The sequence below is a fragment of the Carettochelys insculpta genome, chromosome 8 (genome assembly GCF_033958435.1).
Source record: "Carettochelys insculpta isolate YL-2023 chromosome 8, ASM3395843v1, whole genome shotgun sequence".
NCBI lineage: Eukaryota > Metazoa > Chordata > Testudines > Carettochelyidae > Carettochelys > Carettochelys insculpta.
The window spans coordinates 44,737,069-44,761,791 of record NC_134144.1 but is presented as its reverse complement, the minus strand read 5'-3'; the positions used below and the strand labels follow the sequence as shown (position 1 = coordinate 44,761,791).

Here is a 24,723-nt window from a genome sequence, read left to right as displayed (position 1 = left end):
TAAAGACTAACAAAATAATTTATTAGGTGAGCTGTCGTGGGACAGACCCACTTCTTCAGACCATAGCCATACCACAACAGACTCAATATTTAAGGCATAGAGAACCAAAAACAGTAATCAAGGTGGACAAATCAGAAAAAAAATTATCAAGGTGAGCAAATCAGAGAGTAGAGGGGCAGAAGGGTGGAGTGGGGGGATCAAGAATTAGATTAAGTCAAGTATGCAAACGAGCCCCTATAGTGACTCAGAAAATTCCAATCTCGGTTCAAACCATGTGTTAATGTGTCAAATTTGAATATGAAACAGAGTTCAGCAGCCTCTCTTTGACAGGTGTTGTGAAAATTTTTCTTCAGTAACACGCAGACTCTTACGTCATTAACAGAATGGCTCACTCCAATAAAGTGCTGGCTGACAGGTTTGTGGATCAGGAGTGCTTTATGTCTGTTTTGTGCCCATTAACTCTTTGTTTAAGAGAGTTTGAAGTGTGTCCAAAATACAAAGCATCTGGGCATTGTTGGCACATGATGGCATATATGATCTTAGCTGAGGAACATGAGAATGTGCCTGTGATTCTGTGACTAACCTGGTTAGGTCCAGTGACGGTATCACCAGAATAGATATGTGGACAAAGCTGGCAGTGGGCTTTGTTGCATGGAAAAGTCCCAGGACTGGTGTTCCTGCAGTATAGACTGTGACTGTTGGTGAGAATCCTCATAAGGTTGGGAGGTTGTCTGTAGGAGAGAACAGGCCTGTCACCTAGGGCCTTCTGGAGTGTGACATCCGGATTAAGGATAGGTTGTAAGTCTTTAATAATTTGTTGCAGTGGGTTTGAGTTGGAGGCTGACCAACTAGCTGATGAACAGTGGTGCTCTATTCTTGGCTTTTTGGGGCTTATCTTGGAGTAGCTGGTCTCTGGTATTCATCTGGCCCTGTTGCTTTGTTTTTTTATTTCTCCTGGTGGGTAATTCACGTTTATGAATATTTGGTAGTTTTTGGTCTCTGTCAGTAGGATCAGAGCAAATACGATTGTACCCAAGGGCTTGACTGTAAACAATGAATATGGCTGTGTGTGTAGGATGGAAGCTAGAAGGGTGTAGGTAAGTATAGCTATCAGTAGGTTTCCAGTACAGTGGTACTGATCAGGCCATCCTTGATTTGTATTGTAGTGTCCAGGAAATGTATCTCTTGTGTGGAGTAATTGAGGCATAAGTTGATGGTGGGGTGTAGATTGTTAAAGTCTATGTGGAATTCTTCTAGAGTCTCTATACCATGCATCCAAATCATAAAGATCTTTTCTGGAGATACCATTTCTGGACCTAACCAGGTTATTCACAGAATCATGGGCACATTCTCATGTTCCTCAACTAACATCATATATGCCACCATGTGCCAACAATGCCCAGATGCTTTGTATATTGGATAGACTTCAAATTCTCTTAGATAAAGAGTTAATGGGCACAAAACAGACATAACAACACTCCTGATTCACAAACCTGTTAGTTGGCATTTTCATGGAGTGAGCCATTCTGTTAATGACTTAAGAGTTTGCGTGTTACTGAAGAGAAATTTTCACAACACCCTTCAAAGAGAGGCTGCTGAACTCTCTTTCATATTCAAATTTGACACATTAACAAGTGGTTTGAACCTAAATTGGAATTTTCTGGGTCACGATAGGGGCTCGTTTGCATACTTGGCTTAATCTAATTCTTGATACACACCCCACCCTCGCCCCTCTACTCTCTGATTTGCTCACCTTGATAATTTTTTTTCTGATTTGTCCACCTTGATTACTGTTTTTGGTTCTCTGCGCATTAAATATTGAATCTGTTGTGGTATGGCTATGGTCTGAAGAAGTGGGTCTGTCCCACAAAAGCTCATCACCTAATAAATTATTTTGTTAGTCTTTAAAGTGCTACTTGACACTTTTTTGTTTAAAAAAAAATCTGTTCCACCTTGGGGTACTCAGAACTACATTTCCCAGACTTGAAGAAGAGTTCTATGTAAACTCAAAAGCTTCTCTCTGTTATTAGCAGAAGCTGGTCCAATAAAATATAGGACCTTGTCTAATAACCTGGGACCAAAAGGGCAACAACACTGCACACATGTCCCAGTCAAATGTCTGTTTATAAAAGTGGATCTATACACGCCTGCTGTCATAAAAGTTACTACTTATGTGCACCTGTTCTTGGAAGCCTGTTTGTAAGTTCCCTGTGTTCCTCTAAGTGCAGTGTGCTACATTGTAGCCAATATGTTGTGAGGCTCATTTGCTGCAATGCAGCATATCTTGCTGCAGCTTTGGTACTTCAGTGGTCTTTGGCATATTACTCGATCACATAAATCTGTCAGACAGTTAGAAATGCAGTAGTTTCTGCACTGATTTTCTTGAGACTGAGTGGCAGCCATAGAGTATATGTCTATGTCATTTCAGAAAATGAGAAAGTAGAACAACAGCTGTTCATATACATACAGCTTTGAAACAGAAATGGGTATTGGCAAAATTCCACCAAACCCTTGCTGATCTCTATACTAGTACCAAAACAACTATCTGTAATAATATAAAGGATTGAAATTATTAAAACTTCTAAAAATAATTAAATGTTAATTAATCAAGATACCATATTTTACGTACTTTTTCTTTTTCCTCTGCTCTCCGAATCATCTCTCTTTCTTTCTGTATCTTTTCTTTTTCATCTTCCTTTTCTCTTCTTCTGGCAGCTATAGCAGCTTCCAGTCTGGCTGTCTCCTCCTGGTGAGCTCTCCACTGTAAAACCTGAAGTAAAAAGTTGAGAATCTTCTTGTTCAGTCCATCAGGTAAGTATAACACTGTAGCCATGAGAATTCAATATAGTGAAGAAACAGGACTCCATTTATCAGTTAGGTTTTCTGATTCAGTCAGCGATGTAACATTATTTAATAAATGTTAGTTTCACTTAGTAAATAAGTCAGTCATTCTCCATCCATTCGTGTATTATTTAAGAAAAAAATCACACACAGAAAGTTAGACTATCAATGATACTTGGGCTCCCAAATGCCTAAGTTACTTTTGGAAATGGGGTTGAGGCTCTTACGTAATTTAGGTGCTTTAAAAATATTAGCCTTTATCTTATATGATATGCATACTTTTATTTCATTAATCACCACGTACTGCTTTAAATACTACTCTACTGCCAGTGGGTTTTTTTTGTTGTTTTGTTTTTTGTTCTCCCCCCCCACCCACAAAAAGCACTCACTACTGCTAACTACTACTATTGGCCAAGCAAAGCGAGGCCCTACATTCAACTTGACATCATTTTTGTTTGTCGGTCTGTAATGTGAAAAATTTCAAACAGTATGTTTCATCAGTTCCAAATTTTCCAGGAAAGTTCATAACATCACTGGTATCCTATTAATTTTGTGGAAAAGTCAGAAACCCAAAAGGGGAAATGTGGGACAACACACAGAGCCCCTCAAATTTGCTTAGCAGGTTTGCCATGCCATCTCTGTGATTATCAACAGATCAAACAACCTGCCATGAAGCCAGTCTCAGTTCTGCCCATACTGTAGTAGAATTTTAAAATTGGATACACCAGATGGCTACCAAAGAAAACAGCAAGAGGAGCCAGAGAGAGCAAAAAGTGAAGGAGGACTAATTCATTCCTCCCTCCTAGCGCACTGCTCCCCATCCCCGAGCTTGGTCCAAGAGGGGGCACAAGCCCCTACAAATATTGACTCTGGAAGGAAAAGCAGCACACAAAGGTGAATGTGTCTGCATGTGCATTTCCCAGATGGACTTTTGGGACGTGGTGATGGAGGATTCTGGAGGAGAAGGGATGTGAACTTCTGGGGTCAGGTGGAAGGAGGCTAAAGGATAAAGAAGCTCTGAGTGCAGCAGTTTGGGATGTCTAATATCTTCATAATTTTTTTCTCCCCCCAATCCCACACCTTTCCTGGACCCTGTACTCCTCCCTATGTATTTTCTTCCCCCACACAACACTGCTACATGTAAGAGGAGCCATGGTTCTACTACTGAGCAGAACTTTGCTGGCCTTTCGACCCTGGTAAAATGGGCTAGCGAAAGGATCAGAATCCCCATTTCCATCACCCTGACCTCAAGGGCTCCCCTTCCACTCTCCTTTATGGCACAGTCCTTGAAACTCCAATAAGGCTGATCCCAGGATTCGTGGGGGACTTGACCCCCAATCTTGCTGTGGTCACCTAGGGCAGGAGCTAGGGCATCGCCACACCGGGATGCTCTCTCTGCACTGGATGCTTTTCTGTACCACTGATCCTTACATACAGTTCAAAGCAAATACAACTTATTAAAGAGAAATCAAATTTTAAAAAGAACAAGGAACAAATGTGAATGGTTGAAGGAAAACATGTCACTCTGCTCTGTGTCACTGGAACACCACAAACGGCGTCTCTGGAATGCAAGGGCAGGTCACAGTCTGTTCCTTTTAAGCCCCAGGCTTCCTTCTCAGGCCCTGGGTGTGCTGCAGGGATGCTGCAGGCTGGACGCTTACTCTGGTGGTAGCCACAGGCCTTCAGGTGCTGGGTGGCTTGGACCCTGTTCCCCAGCATCAGTCTTCTTACCCACCTTTCATTCCCCTATTGAGATTAAGATTCTCCTGCAAGCAAGGCCTCTTGGCTGGTAGCTTCTCCCTGCAGTGGGCCGTCTATCCAGATCTCCTCCCCTTCACTCTTCCCTAGCTGCTCACCACACCATGTTCCAGCTACAGCTCCACTGTCTGCTGCTGCTGCCTCCAGCTCTCAGTGTGTTTCTTTAGTCCCTCTGGCTGCATGGCTGTGGCTCTTGTCTCAGCACGGATCTGCTCTCTGTGTCTCTGGTTCCCTCTGGCTGGCTTGGCACTATTCCCCAGCTGAGACCCCAGCTTTCTCCTTAGCTCAGCCCCTGTGTCTGACCCAGGCAATTCCAGCTCATCTGGGGGACAGAAACACCCCCACCACACACACACAACTCCCTCATTACCTCGCCCAGGCTGTCAGCCTGATCTGGAGCACTGGCCTCTCCCCATTTTTCCTGGGGACTGCCAATTTCAGGATCCTGATTTCTCATTGGCCCATCCCCTTCATTTTGGTACTGGGGCTAGCCAACCAAAAACCCCACTGAGTTTCAGAAAGGGGCCCAGAGACCCCATGCAGACAAACAGAGGAATCTCCCTGGTGCTGCATGCTGCTTCCTGCACATATCACAAACAGCAGCTTTATACACTGCTCTCTCAGGCCATGGCTACACTAGACCTCGCCTTCGGAAGGGAAATGGTAATAAGCCACTTCGGCAGATGCTAATGAGGCACTGCCATGAATATGCAGCACCTCATTAACATAATGGCAGCTGCATGTCTTTCGAAAGTGCCGCTTTTGAAACGCAGGCCGCCCATGTAGACAGGACTTTTCGAAAGGACCCCGGGATTTCAAAAGCCCCTTCTTCCCAAAACCAAATGGGAAGAAGGTGGTTTAAAACTCTGGGGCTCCTTTTGAGAGGCCCTGTTTACACGGGTGGGGTGCGGTTTGAAAGCAGCACTTTTGAAACGCATGCAGCTGCCATTATGCTAATGAGGCAGTGCATATTTATGTCAGTGCCTCATTAGCATCTGCTGAAGTAGCTTATTACCATGTTCCTTCTGAGGCAGGGGCTAGCATTGCCACAGCCTCATTGCTTGTGCGGCTCAGCCTATAGGAGCAACACAATAAAATCTCAGTTATAAAATAATAATACCAAAAAGCACACACATGCCATAACTGAAATAATTTATCCAAACCCACCTCCCCATTACAGCAAGGCACCAAAAATACCCCAGTTTGGAGTCTGTAGAGGAAAAACCAAACCAATGAGATTTTGCAAATGCCTAAACCATTCCTGTCTTCTCCATCTGTCAGAAAGTGAAGATTTAGCATTAAATGACTCCAGAGAAATTATACCAGATATAACAACATGGAACATAAAAAGCCTCAATGTGGGATGATTAAGAAATGTAATAGTCAAAATCATTTTGGTAGATAGGAATTTATTTTGCTGCTGCATAGTTGTTTCATGTACCGTGTGCTCAGTAATAACGTGACAGGACACCAAGCTTGTAAAACTCCACTGGCTCATAGTAAAAAGAGCTATTCAGAGATGCTGAAACTGCAGCTAGCATTCTAGCCATGTGCACAATGTCTGATTTTCTGATGACTCCTCCAAATTCTTTCCTCCTGCAATCTGTGCTCCTCCCCACCACTGCCAAGTAGGTTTTTATATCTCTTCTTTAACAGTTTTTGTTGTGTCCTTTATGCAAAGGTTGTTGACATGCTGGGGCAAGAATTTACTAGTATACAGCCCACCCTAAAGACATAGCCTTTAGCACCAGCCCATTGTAGCCTGTTAGTCATTGTGATCCCTCAAGTGTGTTGGCCTTTGAATCAGTCTGACTTCTTGACTGTGTTACCTCTGCTAGTGTAGGGCTTGCTTTCATGCTGTTGCTGCCTTAATTCTTTTGGCTGATGTCCTGATCATCTTCTGGTAATCTTATATATCAACTTTCTAAATCCGGCCAGCTGATGGCTGAGGCTGTATGTTGAGGTTGGGAAGCCTTTTTTGGGTTGAGTACCGCCCCCACCCCGACACACACACAGAAGAATAAACCCAACACTGATGTGAACCCTAAATGAAAAGTGTTGGGGAGAGAGACAGTCACCTCACTCATACTACTTGGGGTGACTGGACTCACCTTGCACTGCATCCCAGTTTTGGGATGAGCTAGAGGGTCAAGGCTTCCTCCTAGGGCCAGATTAACTCTTCTGGGGACCCAGGCCTCCCAGGGTCTGGAGTGGGGCCAAAATGAGGGATTCACTGTGCTGATGGGGAGTGGGCTCTGATAGTAGGTGGTACAGGGTTAGGGTGGAGTTACAGCACAGGAGCATGCTGAGGTGGGGGATCTGGGAGGGAGAGAGAGAGGATGGAACAACAGGCTGGGGGTGGGGTATGGGGAGTGGAATACAGGTAGGGATCTGGGAGGGACGAAGAGGGCAGGAGAGTGGGCTTCTCACTTCGCATAGGTCCAGGGGGAACACAGCTCCATACAGCCCTGTACTTGCAGGAACCACCCAAAGGGAGCAGCAGGGTAAAAGCCTGCATGCTAGCTTCCATGAGCTGCCCTACCCACCAGCCAATGGATGGAGGGGAAATGGAAGCACACAAAGCCACTTCCTCCCCCCACACTGGCAGAGCTGCAGCATGCAGTGGCTTCAGGGCCGACTCCCTGGTGCTTCCTGAGCCTCAGGAACTGGATCAAGGAAAGCTGGAGTCTGGATCCAGCCTGTGGGCCACAGGTTTCTTATTCCTGCTCCTTGTCTCAGCCTTGGACAACTATATGCCTACACTACATTGTTGTCTTTGGTTTCATCTCTACTGCATGGCGAAAGTGAAGAGAAGTGACTTATGTCAGATGCAAGAGAGCAGAGAAAGCCAGTGGAGGGATGCAAAGGGAACAAGTACATGTTGAAAGTGAAATGTGAGGAAAATGATTTTTGCAGTGTCATTCTGAATGGATATAACTGGTGAAAGTTGGCTTTTATCAAGGCCAATGATAAGAATAATATGATGAGAACCCGACCAAGAGTTTTAGTAGTATGGAAGGGTAGGAAAGGCTATATCTTAGAGATACTACACAGAGAATTGGCAAGAATTAGACAAAGCCTGGGTTGTGTACTGTACCATTTTCCTGAAGCCATGCTGCAAGTCTGAATAGGGCAATAAAAAAAGAGTTTGGTTAAATACATTGGGAAAAAATGAATTCTACCAACGGTTCTGGTCCATTAGCAGATGGGAATGGTAGAATTATCTATAATAATGCAGAAAAGGCAGCAGTGTTCAATAAATATTTCAGTCCTGCATTTTAGGGAAGAACAGATGTAGTCATACCAGAGGATAACTCTCTTTCCATCTGAGGAGGATTCAGACAAAAGCTACTGAAGTTAGGTATGTTTAAATCATCAGATCCAGATAACCTGAATCCATGTATTTTAAAAGATCTAGTTCAAGAGTGCTACTTCCTGCAGCTCCTTTTGGCTAGAAGTGGTGATCTAGGACCAAGAGGAGCTGCAAGTGGCTGCACCTGCAGACTGAAAGGTAAATAAAGCACCAATGGTCCACTGGGGCTAACCCTGGTGAACTATGTCCAGACCACAAGATTACATAATCACACTGGTTCCGGTCAGCCTTACAACCTGTGAATATATGTGAGGACTTGGCGAAAAGTCAGATTTAAACATGATACAGGACTGAGTGATAGTAGGATGGTGATTTTATCCACAGTGATCAAGAAACAATGTAGCAGGAAGACTTGGAAGTCAGAGGTTAAGCATGTTGAGCTTGAGCTGATAAGCTAGGCACCCATAAGAAGATCCCAGAGAGACTGAGGGTTTAGTTTATGAAGGAGATATTTCTGTATTCCAGATCTAGCTCTATAAATTTCATGCACATAAAGATAGTGTTTCAACTGGTGTTTCCTGATAAGATTACCAAGAGAGAAGGTGTGCAGAAAGAAGAGAAAGGGACTAAACTCAGAGCCCTCTGGAACATCCACAAAAAATGAAGGGCAAAAGAAGAGGATCAGACTGAAGGAGCAATTAGAGAAGCAGGAGGAGAACCAGGAGATGACAGAATCATGGCAGTCACGGGAGGACAAGACTTCATGACTATGTCAGAGGTGGTTAGCAGGTTGAAGATGGAATACTAATTCTGAGTTTTGGCTAAGAAGAGGTATTACAGATGTTAGAAAGAGCGGTTTCTGTTGAGCACAAGGGATAAAAGACAGACAGACAGTTGTCTAGGATGGAATTGGTGGAGATGAACTCCAGACAGCAATTGTAGATGGTGTATTCAATTAGCTTAGAGATGAGAAAGGAGACTGGGCAAAGGTTGGAGAAGCAGGGCAGTGGGAAGAGAACAACTGAAGTCAAGGGTACATATTTTTAAGATGGGAAATGACAGCAAGTTTTTATTGTGAAGGAAAAACTAGATAAGACTGAGAGGTTAGGGGAAAGAGTGATGAGGATAGGTGTGAGAGAGAAATCAGGATATGGGATGAGTTGGGGTCACTGGGTCAAGTGGAGGATCGGAGAGCAGATAAGAAACTTTTAATATTTATGACCACTGTAGTGAGTCAGTATGGCCTCCTGCAGACTCAGAGGCAGAGGAGGCTGCACAGAGGCCCTGGTGGGCAGGTCCGGGGCCAGAATACCAGAGGCCCGCCCCTCAGAGGGTGGGGCCCAGGGCTAGAAGAGCCAAGGGCAGGGCTCAGGACCCATTAAAGCCTGGGCCTCCGGGCAGGGAGGACGCGCCTGCACAAGCTCCCCGGCACCAAGGGCAGAGGGCCTGTTGCTGCCCGGCCAGGCCGGAGGAGCAAGCCCCCAGCGGCTCCGAACAACCCCGGATCCAGATGCCCCAGGGGGACTACCCAGACTTCCCAAACCTGCCAGGACCTTCACGCCGGCGGAGACCGCCCGCCTTGGAAGGAGCACCAGGAGCGGTCTGCCCCAGAGTCCCAGCGGATCCCTACAGCCCTCAGTCCCACGATCGTCTTGGGTCCCCTGTGCTACTGCCGCCCGACTATCCCAATGACATTGATATGAGCGACTGGCCGGAGCCCCCAAAGGTAGACGACCTGGAGGAGGCGGACCTAGAGGGACCCTCCGACCAGATGGACTTGGACCTTCCGCCAGCGGAGGGAGAGGTAGGAAGTGGCCCGGGGAATGACGCTCCCGAACCCATGGCAGTGTGTTGTGGCCTGGATCCCCACTGCCGTGGTCGTGTGTGAGTGACCCCCAGGGCCCCGGGCCGGGTCGCAGTGGAGTGGGAGGGCCTGCGACCCCCTACCCCCTCCTTGACAGGGCCAGCCCGCACTGGGCCTGTGCTCAAACCCTTGTGCTGTTGCCCCGCCCCAAACTGAGGGCTGGGCCTGTGTTAAACCCTTGTGTTGTCCTGCCCTGGACTGAGGGCCGGGCCAGAATTGTACTATTATTGTGAACTGCTGTCCCGCCCTGAACTGAGGGCTGGGCCGGTACCGTATTGCTATTGAGAACTCCTGCCCTGCCCTAGACTGAGGGCTGGGGCCTGTATTGTATTGTACTGGGAACTGCTGACCGCCCCAACTGAGTGCGGGCCGGTGTTATAACCCTTGTGGTGGCTGCCTCGCCCTAGGCCAAGGGCTGGGCGTCACAGGACTTCTTACACCACGGAGAAGGAGAAGAGAGTTGGGGAAAAGGGTGGCCAAAGTAGTCTGAGGGGAGTGTGAAAGTCATACTGAACTTCGTCAGTAATAATCTGGAAGAGAGTAGGAACTAGGGAGGCTTGAGCTACTTGTGTTTTTTGTGCAAAGGAAGGAGGACGTGGGCAGCAGTGGAAAAGGTAGGGCAAAGGAACTGTGAAGGAGCTGGGGCTCTGGTCTCTTTCTTTTCCCCTCTTATGAAACAGTTTGCTCTTCCTTGGTGGGCCAGAACTACAAGTTGCTTTACCAGGAATCGGGGTGGGAAAAAAGAATGAGCATATTTCTGCCTGTGACTATGAGAGTGACGTGGAGAGAAAAGGAGAGAGAAAGTGTATGTGTGTATGAGAGCATGTGAGCAGAGGTAGCAAATACACAGCAGGTAGGAGAGGATGGCTGCACTTCAGCAGTAGGCAGGTATGAAGATATTTTCTTTTAAATTACTAGCACAATGACACATTAGGTTGGAATTCACAACTGTAAACTTTGAAAAGAAAAATATCACTGCAATATTCTCAGAGTACACTTGTTACTTTTCATGGCCCTTCTTCCCAAAACTTTTAAGAATGTCTCTTAAGAGACTCTCAATTATCATACCGTCTGTTTTATCGCGGCATAATTCAAGAAATAACTTCAGCTGAAAAAACAAACTAAATAGTGTCATTCTCCAAACAAACAAAAAACAAAAGTAAACCCTTAAAGTATCTGATCTGGAGGTGTGCTAAGCACCTAAATTACCAGGGGGCCAGTCTTAGTATTTATGCAACTCATTAGACACCTGGCTTTGTGATTTACTGTTAATGACAAATGATGCATTAACATAACTAACTCTTATACATAAGTACTGTACTATTAAAAATGCTAAGCATCAATGATGAATCATTTCAATTTTTTTATTAAAAGAGAACTAAATATGATTAATTCCACTGGAATATATATATTGCATATAAATCATTCACCTGAAGTTCCTATGTAAAGGTTATAGGAGTAACTTATATAATTTCTCCTAAAAATTGCTTGCAAACAATCTGAACCAAAAAGAGCAGAACTATTTAACACTGGATTACAGAATTGCCTTGGCAGGGTTGATTTACCCATTTTCATAATAGCCGCGTCTACACTAGCTGGCTATTTTGAAATAGCCAGGCCAACTTTGAAATAGCGCCCACCGCATCTACATGTGCTGAGAGCTATTTTGAAGTTGAAATTGACGTAAGGTGGCGAGATGTCGAAATCGCTATCCCCATCAGAAGATGGGAATAGCGCCTTACTTCGACGTTGAACATCGAAGTAGGGCATGTGTAGACAATCCATGTCCCGCAATGTCGAAATAGCAGGGTCCTCCATGGCAGCCATCACCTGAGGAGTTGAGAGACGCTCTGTCCAGCCCCTGAGCTCTCTGGTCTCCACGTGCAGCAGCCCCTTAAAGCTCCCCACCCCCTTATTTCCTGTGGCAGGAAGCTGAGAGTGTGCAGGCAGCAGCACAGACACGTGCACAGCCTGCACGTCCTCCAAACGCCCCGATCCACTACCCAGCACCCATGACAGCCAGCCAGCCCCCCAAGCACCCACAGGGCACCCCTCCCAAGGGGACCCAGGGCTCCCAGCCATCCAGCCAGCGGGGGAAGACGCAGCGGGGCCCCTCCTGGTCAGATGCTGAGATCTGGGACCTGCTGGGGCTCTCGGGTGAGGAGGAGGTGCTCCAGGTAATGGGGAGCAAATGGCGGAACACAGACGTGTTCGCCCAGCTGGCCAAGGGTCTGGCTGCCTGGGGTCACCCTGTCTGCACTCCTGACCATGTCAGGAGTAAGGTCAAGGAGCTGCGGCAGGGTTACACCCGGACCCGGGACACGGCCAGCCAGTCTGAGGCCACCCCTGCCGCTTGCCCCTTTTACAGGGCGCTCAGGGAGATCCTGGATCCCCAGTACACCACCTCCCCCCCGGCCACTCTTGACACCTCGGCTGATGAGCCCCAGCAGGACCCAGAGCTGGAGTCTGGCCCGGAGGCCAGCCCTGCACTCCTGGGGCCCACAGAGGAGCCCACCCCTGAGACAGCAGAGGAGGAGGAGGAGGGCTTCAGCGACGGGGGGCTCCTCATCAACCTCCCCTCCTGCAGCTCCAGCAGGGAGTCCGCCCAATGGGTGTCCCCTGACCGTGGGAGTGGACCGTCAAGTATGTACCCTGGGTGCACACCCCCAGGTTCAGGGGCAGGGACAAGGGACATGACCAGAGCCCTCCACACACCCAGCCAGACCATGGCCCTGAGGACAGCAGTGGCACGTCCCTCAGAGCCCGTCAGCACCTGCACCCCAGAACAGCACCATGCCCCATCCCTGGGAATGGGGGGAGCAGAACCTCAGAAGGATACCACACCCATCATCAGCATCTCTGGGGGACAGGGGATGGGGAACCAGCAGCAGAGGGGTGGGGGGACATGGGCCGCGGGTCAGGGCCCAGACTAACGTCTGTCTCCACTCTTCCCCCCTCTGTTCCGCAGCCACACCATCTGAGGGCCTCGACAGCACAGGCGATGCATCTGTTGTGCCGGACAGCCCATCAGGGCCATCGCAACAGGGCAGCCCAATGGCAGAGCAGGGACCAGCCCCAGGACGAGCCTGACACCGCCAGAGCCATCCATGGGTGTCTGCTGATCCCCAGATCCTCGCCACCCTCCAGTGTCAAGTGGAGGTTTCGGAGCACCGCCTGCACGTAGAGAAGCGCTGGCTCCACTTGCAGGAGCGAGCACTGGCCTGGAGCCAGGAGGCTTGGGGGTCCTTCATGAGGACATTCGAGTGGATTGCTGAGCACGTGGCACCCCCTGCTGCTCCAGCCGCCGTCCCTCTGAGCCTCCCTCCACCTGTCCTGGAGCCTGCCACAGAGGGGGACCGTGGGCCTCAGGAACCAGCCTGGCCATACCTGCCAGTTCTTCCAGCCCCCACCCAGCATCAGCGGGGCCTCTGGCCCAGACATGGGTCACGTCCCTCCCGCCACCGGGCACTGAACAGTAGAGGCAAAGGAGCCCAAGGACTGGGCCCCCCAGATCTCCCTTTGTACATATTCCCCCCCATTAATTGTACATAGTTGCCTTGTCCCCCGCCCCAATGTACATAGTTCCCCATTAATGTAAAAGTTCATCATTTTGTTTTCAGAAAGGTTTGGTTTATTTACAACAAAACAAATGTGTGGTGGTGCGTGCTCTTCGGTGCTCATTGGTGTGGGCGTGGGGGCAGGTAGTGTTGTGGAGGGCGTGGGTGGTTCACCAGTTGGCCCTGCCAGCGTTCACCCCACAGCCTGGTCAAAATGGACCCACAAGGCCTCCCGGACCCTGGTCCTCTCAGGGTCGACTTGGTGACTGGGGGCAGCAGGTGGCTAGGCATAGGCCCTGCCAGCCTCCACAGCCCAGCCCTGCACAAATGCCTCCCTCTTGCTCTCTACCAGGTTGTGGAGTTGTGTGCAGCACGCTCCCACAACCTGGGGGATGTTGGGGAACCCTGCATGCAGGCAGGTGAGGAGACACCTCCAGAGGCCTTTGAGGCGGCCAAAAGTCCTCTCGACCACCTGGCATGCATGGTTCAAGCGAGTGTTGAACTGCTCCTGGCTGGCACTGAGGTGGCCCATGTAGGGGCACATGAGCCAGGGCCACAGGGGGTACACCGCATCTGCGATGAGGCAAAGGGGCACGGTGGTGTCCCCCAGAGGTATCTCCCACTGCGGGATGTAGGTCCCCGCCTCCAGCCGGCGGCACAGGCCCAAGTTCCTCAACACCCAGGCATCGTGGGTGCTTCCAGGCCAGCCAACATATATGTCTAAGAAGCGGCCCCGGCTGTCCACCATGGCCTGGAGAACCATGGAATGGTAGCCCTTCCTATTCAGGAAGCGTCCTCCGCTGTGCTCCGGGGCAGGGATGGGGATGTGGGTCCCATCCAGAGCCCCAAAGCAATTAGGGAACCCCATGCTGGCAAACCCCACGATGGCCACATCCGGGTCCCCAAGCCGCACGAGCCTATGGAGCAGCAGGGCATTCATTATGCGGCCCACCTGCAGGGGAAGGACATGAGAACACCCATGAGGAGCGTGCAGGGTGTGTCTGGCCCTCCCCCCGGGCTCCCCCTCCCCTCCCAGTTTCCCCCCCCCGGGGTCCCCCTCCTCCCGAGCTCCCCCCTTCCCTGGTCTCCCCTTACCTCCATGACGACATCCCTGATGGTTGCCTTGCCCACAGCGAACTGCTGTCCTTTGGATTGGTAGCTGTCTGGATCGGCCAGCTTCCAGACAGCAATGCCGACCCATTTCTCGACGGTGAGGACATGTTGCATGGGGGTGTCCTGGTGCCACAAGGCAGGGGTGAGCCACTGGCAGAGCTCCAGGAACGTCTGCCTGCTCATCCAGAAATTCCGGAGCCAGCGGTCATTGTCCCACTCCCCAAGCACCAGCCACTCCCACCAGTCTGTGCTAGTGGGGTACCTCCATACCTGGCAGCGTGTCCGGCGGCGGGAGACCGGGAGGCCTGCATGGTCTGCGGCTGCTTCTTCATCCCCTGAGGACAGCTCATCTTCTTCTAGTAGAAGATGCTGAGCTGCCTCTTCCATGGCACCGAGCAGGGCGGCCACTGTTCCAGGGGCAGGTGTGTGGGCCTCTGTCCACTGCTGCTGCTGCTGGGGGTCCATGCTGCTTGCACGGGGTGCGAGTGCTTGTGGGCTCTGCAGACCGCATGCTGTGCAGGCTGAGTGTGTCTGGGAGGAGCTCTTTAAGGGAGCGGCTTGCTGTTGCCCCAGAAGTGCTAGTCCACCCTGTGACCCTGTCCGCAGCTTTTCCTGGCACCCGTATTTCGATTGGGGCTGCTTGTGTGTGTAGATGCTCCCCTGCAGCGCCTATTTTGAAGTAGTGCTGTCCTACGTCGACGTTGAAGGCACCAGCCCTGGAGGATCTGTGGATGCTACTCGTCAAAATAGCTTATTTCGATTTCGCTACGTCGAAATAAGCTATTTCGATGTAACGTCCCAGTGCAGACGTAGCCAATATGTGCTGTATGTATGCTGAGGGGACAATGTGAATGAAAGGAAGTAATTGGGAAATTGGTATTGAATGATCAATGATCTAGGAAGTTTCCTGATAAAATTATCCTTGGCTTGGGTACCAGAAACATATTTAAAAATGTAACAGGTGTAACCACAACATGATAGACAAATGAACTACCAGGAACATCTTTCTCCCACACCAGTTCCCAGCTTGCATACCAATATTCCTGTGCTAGTCTCATCCAACATCTGACCTCAACCCTCTTTGTAAAGCAGTTTATTTACAAGGTAAATAAAAGAAATCGGTGATTTATGATTGATCCCTGCTCCTATTGAAGTCAGTGGCAAAACTCCCATTGCCCCAATGGCAGAAGAAACAGAACCACAGTCATCTAGTTTTCTTGTAGGCACCTCAGAAGACCATCTTTAAGAGGGCTCTAGAGGGCCATGAATTTGTGAATCAGCCCAGGCAGTCTGTTCCACACTCAGGGACATTGTCAGAGCAAGATAACCAAACAAGATCCATTACAGAGAGTGGCAAAAGTAACTATTTGTCTTAGTATTGTGGAATTTCTGGAGAGGGCCAAGGAATGGCAGTAACACTCAACCACAAATTAATTAATAACAAAAGAGAGATATTATAAATATCAAGTCTGTCCCACGAAAGCTCATCACCAAATAAATCGTTTTGCTAGTCTTTAAAGTGCTACATTTCTGCTGCTTTGTTTTGTTGGAGTAGAGACTAACACAGCTACCTCTCTGTTACTATTCAGAAGCTAAAACAGTTAAGTTTCACCAAGCCACATTTATTTTATAACTCACCTTCATTATGATATCCTGATAGTAAATTTCACACTAGAGGGAGTCTAAGTAATGTGATGTTACAAGAGTTTGCTCAGCTTGAAAAAAGCTTAACATCTGAAGACTTGAGTAGAAAATGCTATTAACAGATGTTTATGAGATAGATCCCACCTCGAAAGCCCAGGGGTTTGGGGATGTCTCATGGAGACAGAATGAGAATCTGATTACAGTATTTCTGAGCTGCACAAGAATAGGATAATCAGTTGGTGTGCAAAAAAATCAATAAAAGAGCAATACTCTAGAGTAGATAGGCTTCCAAGCAAAATGTCAACGGAAGAAATAATGGCCTAGAAAAAGTTTATAGTATCCTTCTTAATGAAAAACAGCTAATTACAGTTCTAAACCAGTGTATCTGAAATGATGTGTGAAATCATAATAATGAAGGAAAAGGATTAGGTAAAAATCATTATAGCAACACTTGGTAGAAACTTATAGTAAAGGTGCCAGAATTTACATTCTAAGACACTCTTTTCTGGAGCTTAGTTATATATTCTACCTTGATGGAAATGTGTAATACAGGGTCTAAGTGAAAGAGTATTTTTAAAAGAAATGATAAATGATCTTTTCAGCTGTTTTAACAGGATAGGACTATAAAATAAAAAGGTTAATAGTTTTGGTTGCTTTATGTAGTCTTTAGTAAGATGAAACATGATTGTTTTTAAAATGAGACAGTGAAGGACATGGTCTTATTCAAGTCATCCTGAGAAGAAAGAAGGAAACAAGGAAACAGAAGAAGACTTTAAAACTTACTTACTTACAATAGACAGTGAATGAATGAAGCCTGTTAATGCTGACATTACCAACCTGATAATATTACTTTTATGTTAGGGCTAAGATAAACTACTGGAAGAGACTAAGTAAATCTAAATTCTCAGAAAAATAGCATGACTGGAATTTGCTGAACTGGAATGAAAAACTTCAGCTTTAGATCTACAAGACTCACATGTAATTTAATTTTGAGACTACTGAAGAAACATTCAGAATGGTTCCTTTTTAAGCAAATGTGTTGCTAAATCTCATTTAATTTAATTTTTTCATACTTATCCCTGCATTAGAAACATATCCTTCAACCATGAATCGTTGGTTTGTACAAGGATGTAGGCAGGCATATACCAAGTATGTCATTTCCGTTTTCCTGAATACAATATTTCTTAAGAGGTATTATACTTCATTGGATTTTTATTAACATTCTGTTAGACTTCTATATGTATCTCATTTTGCCTGTCAACTTGGATGGTGATCACACTAGATGAAATGAAAGCAAGGGCTAGAGCAGGCCTCAAATGTGGTGAAATCAGTGGTTTTGCTACATAGGGATGGGTACTGAGAACTAAAGTGGAAGAACAGGAATAGACTAGGAGAGGGTTGACCACTGAGTGAAAAAAAAAATCACAGAGCTCATCAATTGAAGAAAAACAAACCAAAACACACATACATGTAGGAATCACTGACAATATTCCAACTTTATATCACATAATCTCTGGTTATGCCGTGTGTGAGAGAGAGAATTCCAATCATTTTGTCGAATGGCAAGATCTACCCCAGAAAACTGTTGAGACTTACAACTAGGGTGTCCCTGTGCACTGTTTTCAACTGAATACCAGGTCAAAAAGGACTCTTCCAAACCTTCTAAAAATGAGTGAGCGAGTGAGTGAGCGACCGATGGAGAGAGGTGAGATGGACCGAGCAGCGGGGGAGCCTCAAAAGAGAGCTGGGGCAAGGATGCTTGATTTTGTGTGGTCATAAAGTTGAGACCCTACTGCCAATAAAAGGGTCATAAATTAGCATGCGAGGCCATCAGAGGAAAATAATTTTTTGCATACAGGGAAGGATTTACATGGATTGGTTACACAGGGTTACAGAAAACTTTTTTAATAAAATCAGACCTCTGAAAGACAAAATTCTGACTGGCTGAGCACTTAAGACAAAGGTTAAAGATGGTATTATAGAGAACAAACACATTGGAAAGAAATGGACCAGCTGATACCCCAAGTTACTCCCTGGTCCCATCTCTAAATTCTATGACCCAAAATGGCATCAAATTTTTTTCTCCAATTCATGACAAAAATCAACATGATTGCAAAGAACCTATGTTTCAAATAAATTCAATTTCCTCTTTCCCACTCCGCTCACACACTCTTTTTAACAGTTTTTCTTTATTATAAGCTGTATAATGATTTTTCTACTGCCCAGCACTTGTTAAGGATAGAGATTCACAGCTCTGTGGAAACTGAATGTAATCAGAAAACTGGTGATGATGATAAAAAAAAAGTAGCTTACATTTTAAAGCCATTGTTTTTTGGTTCAGTCTGAATGTACATAATTTAAAATATAAAATTACTTTTGCTGCACAACAGGGAGCTAATAGGACTAGAAAGCTATGGTAAAATGCAGTCATGTCATTTGGAAGAAGAAAAGAAGGTACTGTTCTAGAATGGCAGAAAATAAATATTTTCTAGACGATGAAATCCTGGACATTTTGCTTAAGTGTATACGAATTCTCAAGAGCAGAGCAGCAATACTCATCTTTCTTCTTCCCCCCACAAGCAGGAGAGGAGTAACCTAAACAGAAGAACTCCACTACTTCAATTTGAACATGAAAAAAATATAAAAAGACAGAAAAGCAAACAAACAAACAAACAAACATACTGCTAGACAGTTTGCAAAGTAAACACAGATGAAGTTCGGTTTCAGTAAGATGTCTGTCTACTATATCCATGTATGATAATGAGATACGGTGGTCTAATATTTAAGTATTAACTCCTTAATGCAGGTGAGCAAAATTTGGAATTTCTGTCCTTTGGGAAATCTGAATTTCAGCCTTTGTTTTTCATTCCAAAACAGGATAAAATGTTTAAATGTTAATGTTTCTACAGAATCCAAATTGGAAATACAGTATTAAAATGTTTCACTCACAATTTATTGATCAAAATAATTTAACATTCTCAAAACAAATGTTTTAGTTTGTTGAACCAAATTTCAACATTAAACTGTATTTCGCTATTGCCATAAGGGAGTTAAAAGTTTCTGCCTCCACATTCTCCTTGTCCAGACCACATTTTACATAAAATACCTACTATCATGTGACACTCATGATGTACCATACAAGCTATGTCTACACTTGCATTCCTCTTTCGAAAAAGGAAGGCAAATGAAGGAAATCAGAAATGAAAATGAAATGCTAATTTACATATCTTGCACTTCATTACACAGTCTCTTTTCATAAGAGATACTTTCAAAAGAAAAAAAGAATTGTAGATGGGGCTCTTTCGAAAAGAAACCCTGTTTTCGAAAGAACCCTTATTCGTAATTTTTTTAGTGAAAAAATTAGAGGGAACACATATTGTGAGCCATTTTAATGGAGTCTCCAAGACTGGTTTAGATTAGCTAGGGCAGGGCTGAAGCCAAATCCTGAGTCCCACCATTTGGGACCAAAGCCCTTGGACCTCAGCCCTGGGTGGTGGGGATCAGGTTACAGGACAACTGCATGGAGCTAAAGCCCAAAGCCTTCAATTTTGCCCCACATTGCCACCACCTGTAGAGTTGACAATTTGTGGTTGGATGTATTCCTAGAGACTTCATCACATGACATAATCTTTAACTAAAGATTAATCTTTAATTTCTAGATACTCCAGGTCATTGCTGGAGGATTGGCAACCCTATCTGTTAGATGTGGCGGTGGTTGGGATTCAGTCACCGCCCCTGTGGCAACAGACCTCATGTGGATCCATTGGAAAAAGATGGTTACGTACCATTTGTAACTGTTGTTTTTCAAATTCTTTTCTTCATGTCCATTCCCACCTTAGTCTACTTTACTCCATGGTCATACAAGGATATATAGATTGAACTTTTGGACTTCTGTAGTATGGACTTCTGTAGCAGTGGTGCTCCAAAGCTGGAGTACTGATGTGGAAAAGCTGAGCCCCACGTTCAGCAACTCCAGAGCTTCCACAATGCTGCAAATAACATTTTGGGGGCTCTAGATCAATGAAGTGGAGGGAGAGAGAGGTTTGTGGGGAAATGCTCCACAGCTGACCTACCTCTTCTCTGGCATGCTCCCCACCCTAGTCCCTGTTTAGTTAATGCCAACCCCTCTGCTGCCACCAGCGTGGAGCCTGGGAGCCAGTGGCATCTCCTGCTCTGGCAGATCCCTGGTTCAGGATTGATCAGGTCCCAGCGATGCTGGGCCAAGAAGGCAGAACCTGCAGTATACTGCCACCTTACTGAAACCAAATTGCATCTGTCTCTGCATTACAAACTGTGTTTTACTGAATGCTAATATAATACCTAGCACTGGAGAGCCCCAGTCCTACTTTGGAGTCTGTAGCCATTCCTGTAATAAAAATAAGAAAGAATGCAATCAGTGAGATGGAGCATTAGAGGCCTCCTCGTGCATATTTCCATACAATGTTCAGTTGTTTTAATGTGATGGCCTGATTTTGAATTTCCAGGTTTTTCTCCTGAAGTAACATGGTGATCTGATGAAAAAACTTCCAGACAACAGCCCTGAACCATTAAGTAGGTTTATCTTAGAGTACAGAAGACTGAAAAAATAAGGTGATCTTGCCAGTGGCAGCTTGTGTATAGAGTGTGTTAGTAGCATCCCTCCAAAGTATTCAAAGAGCGCACATGTGCAAGTGAGAACTACTAAATATGAATCACGAACACAGCAAAGACAGTTTGTTCATGACTCACATTTAGTGACAGCCTCAGGGTGTTCTCCTCCACTGCCCCTACAGCATATGCACCTATTATCCCATCAAGATCTGATATGATGTAAGGCTTGGGGGTTTAGTCCAAGTCACAGGCTATGAGGACCCTAAAGTGCTACACTCTAAGGCCAACAGCACTACGTTAATGAGGCATAAGGGGCTGGCGACAAAAGGGAATTTTGCCAGCAGAGGCGTGTCCACACGGCCTCTGTGCTGCCAGCACTCCCATCTGCCAACAGTATAATCTCATGTGGCTATGGTGATTAGCCGTGCAAGTTTGCAAATGGGCAACCATTTGCAATTTCAAAAAGCTCATTAGCATAGCGCTAAGTGTCCATGTAGGTGTGACCAATCTGTCCTATGTGGAGTCTACTCAGAGCAGTTTAGAGTACCCTACTATCAATGTATCCTGTGGTTTAAGCAGTGAATCCAGCACTCACTTCAAGCCCCACTCAAAATCTTGGTGGCTTTTCTCGTATTCAGAGCTTGACTGCTGAGTCTGCAGGAGAAGAAAAGCTGGAGCAGGAATTTACATGAAGCCATGAGGGGCTGTGGGGAAGCAGGAAGACTATAGAGGCAGAAGAAGAACCACCAGAGGACAAGAAATCTGTCAGTTCCAAACCCAGCACAAGGCAGGGAAAGACCTAGAGATTTGGGAGGGGACACATCTTGGGGTTTAGGGCTGTTGGTGGATGACGGAGAGGGAGCATAGCATAAGCCCCATGGTGTAGGGAGAAAAGAGGAATAAGGGTGAAAGGAGAGAGGAGGAGGGAAACTTAGTAGCCAGGAATAAGAAGCATGGGAATTCGGGGGATGGCTAAAGGACTTCCAGAGGTCTGAGGTTAAAGGGGAAATTGCAGGGTTGGGGAGCATCTGAGGTTTCTACTACACCCACCTTGCCCCAAAGTTCACCAGCCACAGCAGGGTTTCGATCACACTTCTTCATTTTTATTAGTACAAAATCAGAACATGGACTTTACTGTGTAAACACTAAATGTTCAGTTTAAATATTAAACAACTCTGATTGTTTAATATTAAAATTCACTGAAAACTGGCTCCCTTACTGCCTGTTTCACAAATGATCACATTTAGCAGTGAAGCCATTGACAACAGTAAACTCATAGGTTTTAATAATAAGGCTTTTCAAATACATTTGTTTTTAAACAGTGAAAGGAGTTTTTGCCAGGTGAGTTATTAGATCACTTTGCTGAAAAGAATGGATACATATTTATTTTCATTTTATTACTTGAATATTATAGATTGCAAATGAAAAATACCTTACTAACATTTAAAGTTACATAATTCCTTTCAAAAGTATGAACAGCAATAACATCATTTTATCGTGTACCTAACTGAATGGATAGTTTTATTTCAGTGGCAAAACACTATTTTGAAAGAACTCCCTATGGTATTTTCTACTAAACTACGATTCTAATGTTGTATCACACAAGGTCTATTTTCTAAGCAGAGTTAGCTCCAAATTACAAATAGAGCGTAGATCCACCTAGCCTGATACACAAGAAACAGCACCAATTTCTTCCTAGCTCTGAGCCACTCAGTTAGTCCATTACGTCATTCCCTTCTCCAAGTAGGAGGAGAGATCAACAGATTGATGCAAAGTGGGGTTAGTCTGGAAGCATGCCATTCATATGAAGAGGAAGCAAAAATAGAAAGGTATACAATAATGCAGGAGAAATGGGGCAGAAAGACCAAGACCAAGACCAAGGCCATTTCTACACGTCACTTTTTCCAAAAGCAGCATGCTAATAAATGGCCCGAAAAATGTTAATGAGGCGTGGATGTAAATTTCTGGTGCCTCATAAGCATATGATCACATGATTCAGAGTCCAGAAGAAGCTCTTCCGAACTCCAAAACAGCATGTAGAGGCACAGCCCCTGGGGGAACAATTTTCAGGAAGAAGGGGCTTCCGGAAGAAGGATTTCCTTCCAGGAGATCCCCCAGGGGCTGCGCCTCTACACACTGTTTAGGAATCCAGAAGAGCTTCTTCTAGACTCTCAATCATGTGACTGTATGCTAAAAAGGCAATGGAAATTTACAGCTGCACCTCATTAGCATTTTTGGGCCGTTTATTTGCACGCCACTTTCAGAAAAAGTGGCATGTCTAGAAATGGTCAAAACGTCCAGAAGGGCATGGACATATTTTATGAGTTCACTGTAAGGCAGTAAAATGCACTGGGTCTGCTCTGCCCGCAAAGTGATAGTGTTTCTCAGAAGAAATTACGTTAACATAAATACTAAGAAAACAGAAAACTTGCTTATTAGCCCGGACTGCTGAACTTTAATAAGCAAGGCACTCTTTTCCAAGCACTCATTCTTTCAGCCTATCTCCTGAACACCAATGGAAGGGAGGAAACTGAATTGAGTTTATTTAAAAATACACTTTAGAGGTATGGTGGGAGGTGAGGGGTCTGACTTGGTGTGTGGGCTTTGGGGTGGGGCTGGGATTGAGAGATTTGGGATGCAGGACAGACCTCAGGGTTGAGGCAGGGGGTTGGTGTGGGGTGTGTTTGCAGGGTGTGGGCTCTGGGAGGGAGTGTGGATACTGGTGGGAACTCTGGGCTGGGACAGGGAGTTGGGGCGCAACATCCCAAAGGCACTTACTGCAGCTCCCGGGAAGTGGTCACCAATCCTGGTGGCCCCTAGTGTATGCAGCACCTAATGGTGCCACCCTTGAAGCTCCCTGTGGTTTCATTTCCTAGCCAGTGGGAGCTGTGGAGCCAGTATTCATATTGGGGCCAGCACCTGGAACCTCCCTGCATCTAGGGACTGTAGGGACCTGGTGGCTTCCTGGAGCATGTACAGCAACGGCAGACAAGGATCCTGCCTTAACCCTCGCCTGCTGTTGTGCTGCTGACTGGACTTTTAATGGCTGAGTTGGTGGTGCTGACTGAAGCCAGTCAGGTTCCTTTTTTGACTAGGCAATCTGATAGCAAATGGACACCAGACTACCCTGAATTTGTTTGATCAGAAAGCAGTAGTTGATACTTACAAGAAAAAAATTATCTGCAGTAGCTAGGAGTTTGAGGGGTTGAATCACAGACGTCTCCTAGGGGTTGTTCCCTGCTGTGCTGATCATGCTATGGATACCTGCCTTCCGGCTCTCTGGGGCTCCCCAACACCCTGGCTTGTGGGCTAGATCCCCTGGTTTCCCCCAGACACACCACAGAGCTGGGGCTACCACTCCATGTAGAGCAAAAGAGATGCTGAACCAATTCAGTGCTGGCAGGCTCAGGATACAGGAAGCCAACTCTCAAGTGGGACCAAAACCTCAAATAAATCCACCTCACTCCGTGTAAAAGATTTACACAGAGAAAGCTCAGAAGGAGGGATGCCCCCTTTATCAATGAAAGAGATAAGCACAGTGGTTGCTCTCACCTCCCCGGATAACAGTTATTTACACTCGGCCTGATAATACACAGAAGTGTTCTTATTAAGTACAAAAAGTAGGATGTAAATGGTTGCAAGTGAAAACCAAGGCTGGATTGAGAAAGGGGCTTTAGGCACGACAGCCAGGGCCCCACAAAATATCCCTGGGCCTCCAAAAGTCCAGATCTCTTTGCAAGGCCCTGCTTAGCCCAGAGTCCTGGATTGCAGACGCTAAAGCTCCTGAGCATTATCTGACACTACCTGGTTGGGGTGTGGGGCGCAGCTCCCTGCGCTTCCATTCCCCTTCTCCCAGCTAGAGCCATGAGTCCCAGGAAGCTCAGTCCATGCACTTCCGTCATGTTGCCTCCATCCCCACAGCGTTCATGGGGGGGGGGAATTGTGCTGTGGTAGGCAATGCCTGCGGGCAAGCTCAGGATAGTGCATAGATCCACTTGTTTCCTTCCTGGCCTGAGGCCAATGCTACTAAAGGCAAGCTGTTC

At 46.3% G+C, this 24,723-nt stretch overlaps 1 protein-coding gene across 1 annotated transcript in view; it reads right to left on the bottom strand.

The window, feature by feature from the left end:
* CCDC148 (coiled-coil domain containing 148) overlaps positions 1 to 24,723 on the bottom strand; it is a 113,989-nt gene that overhangs the window by 24,307 nt on the left and 64,959 nt on the right. The window contains exon 11 of the mRNA XM_075000982.1: positions 2,630 to 2,770. Within this exon, the coding sequence (XP_074857083.1) occupies positions 2,630 to 2,770 (141 nt within the window). The remainder of the gene's footprint in view (positions 1 to 2,629; positions 2,771 to 24,723) is intronic.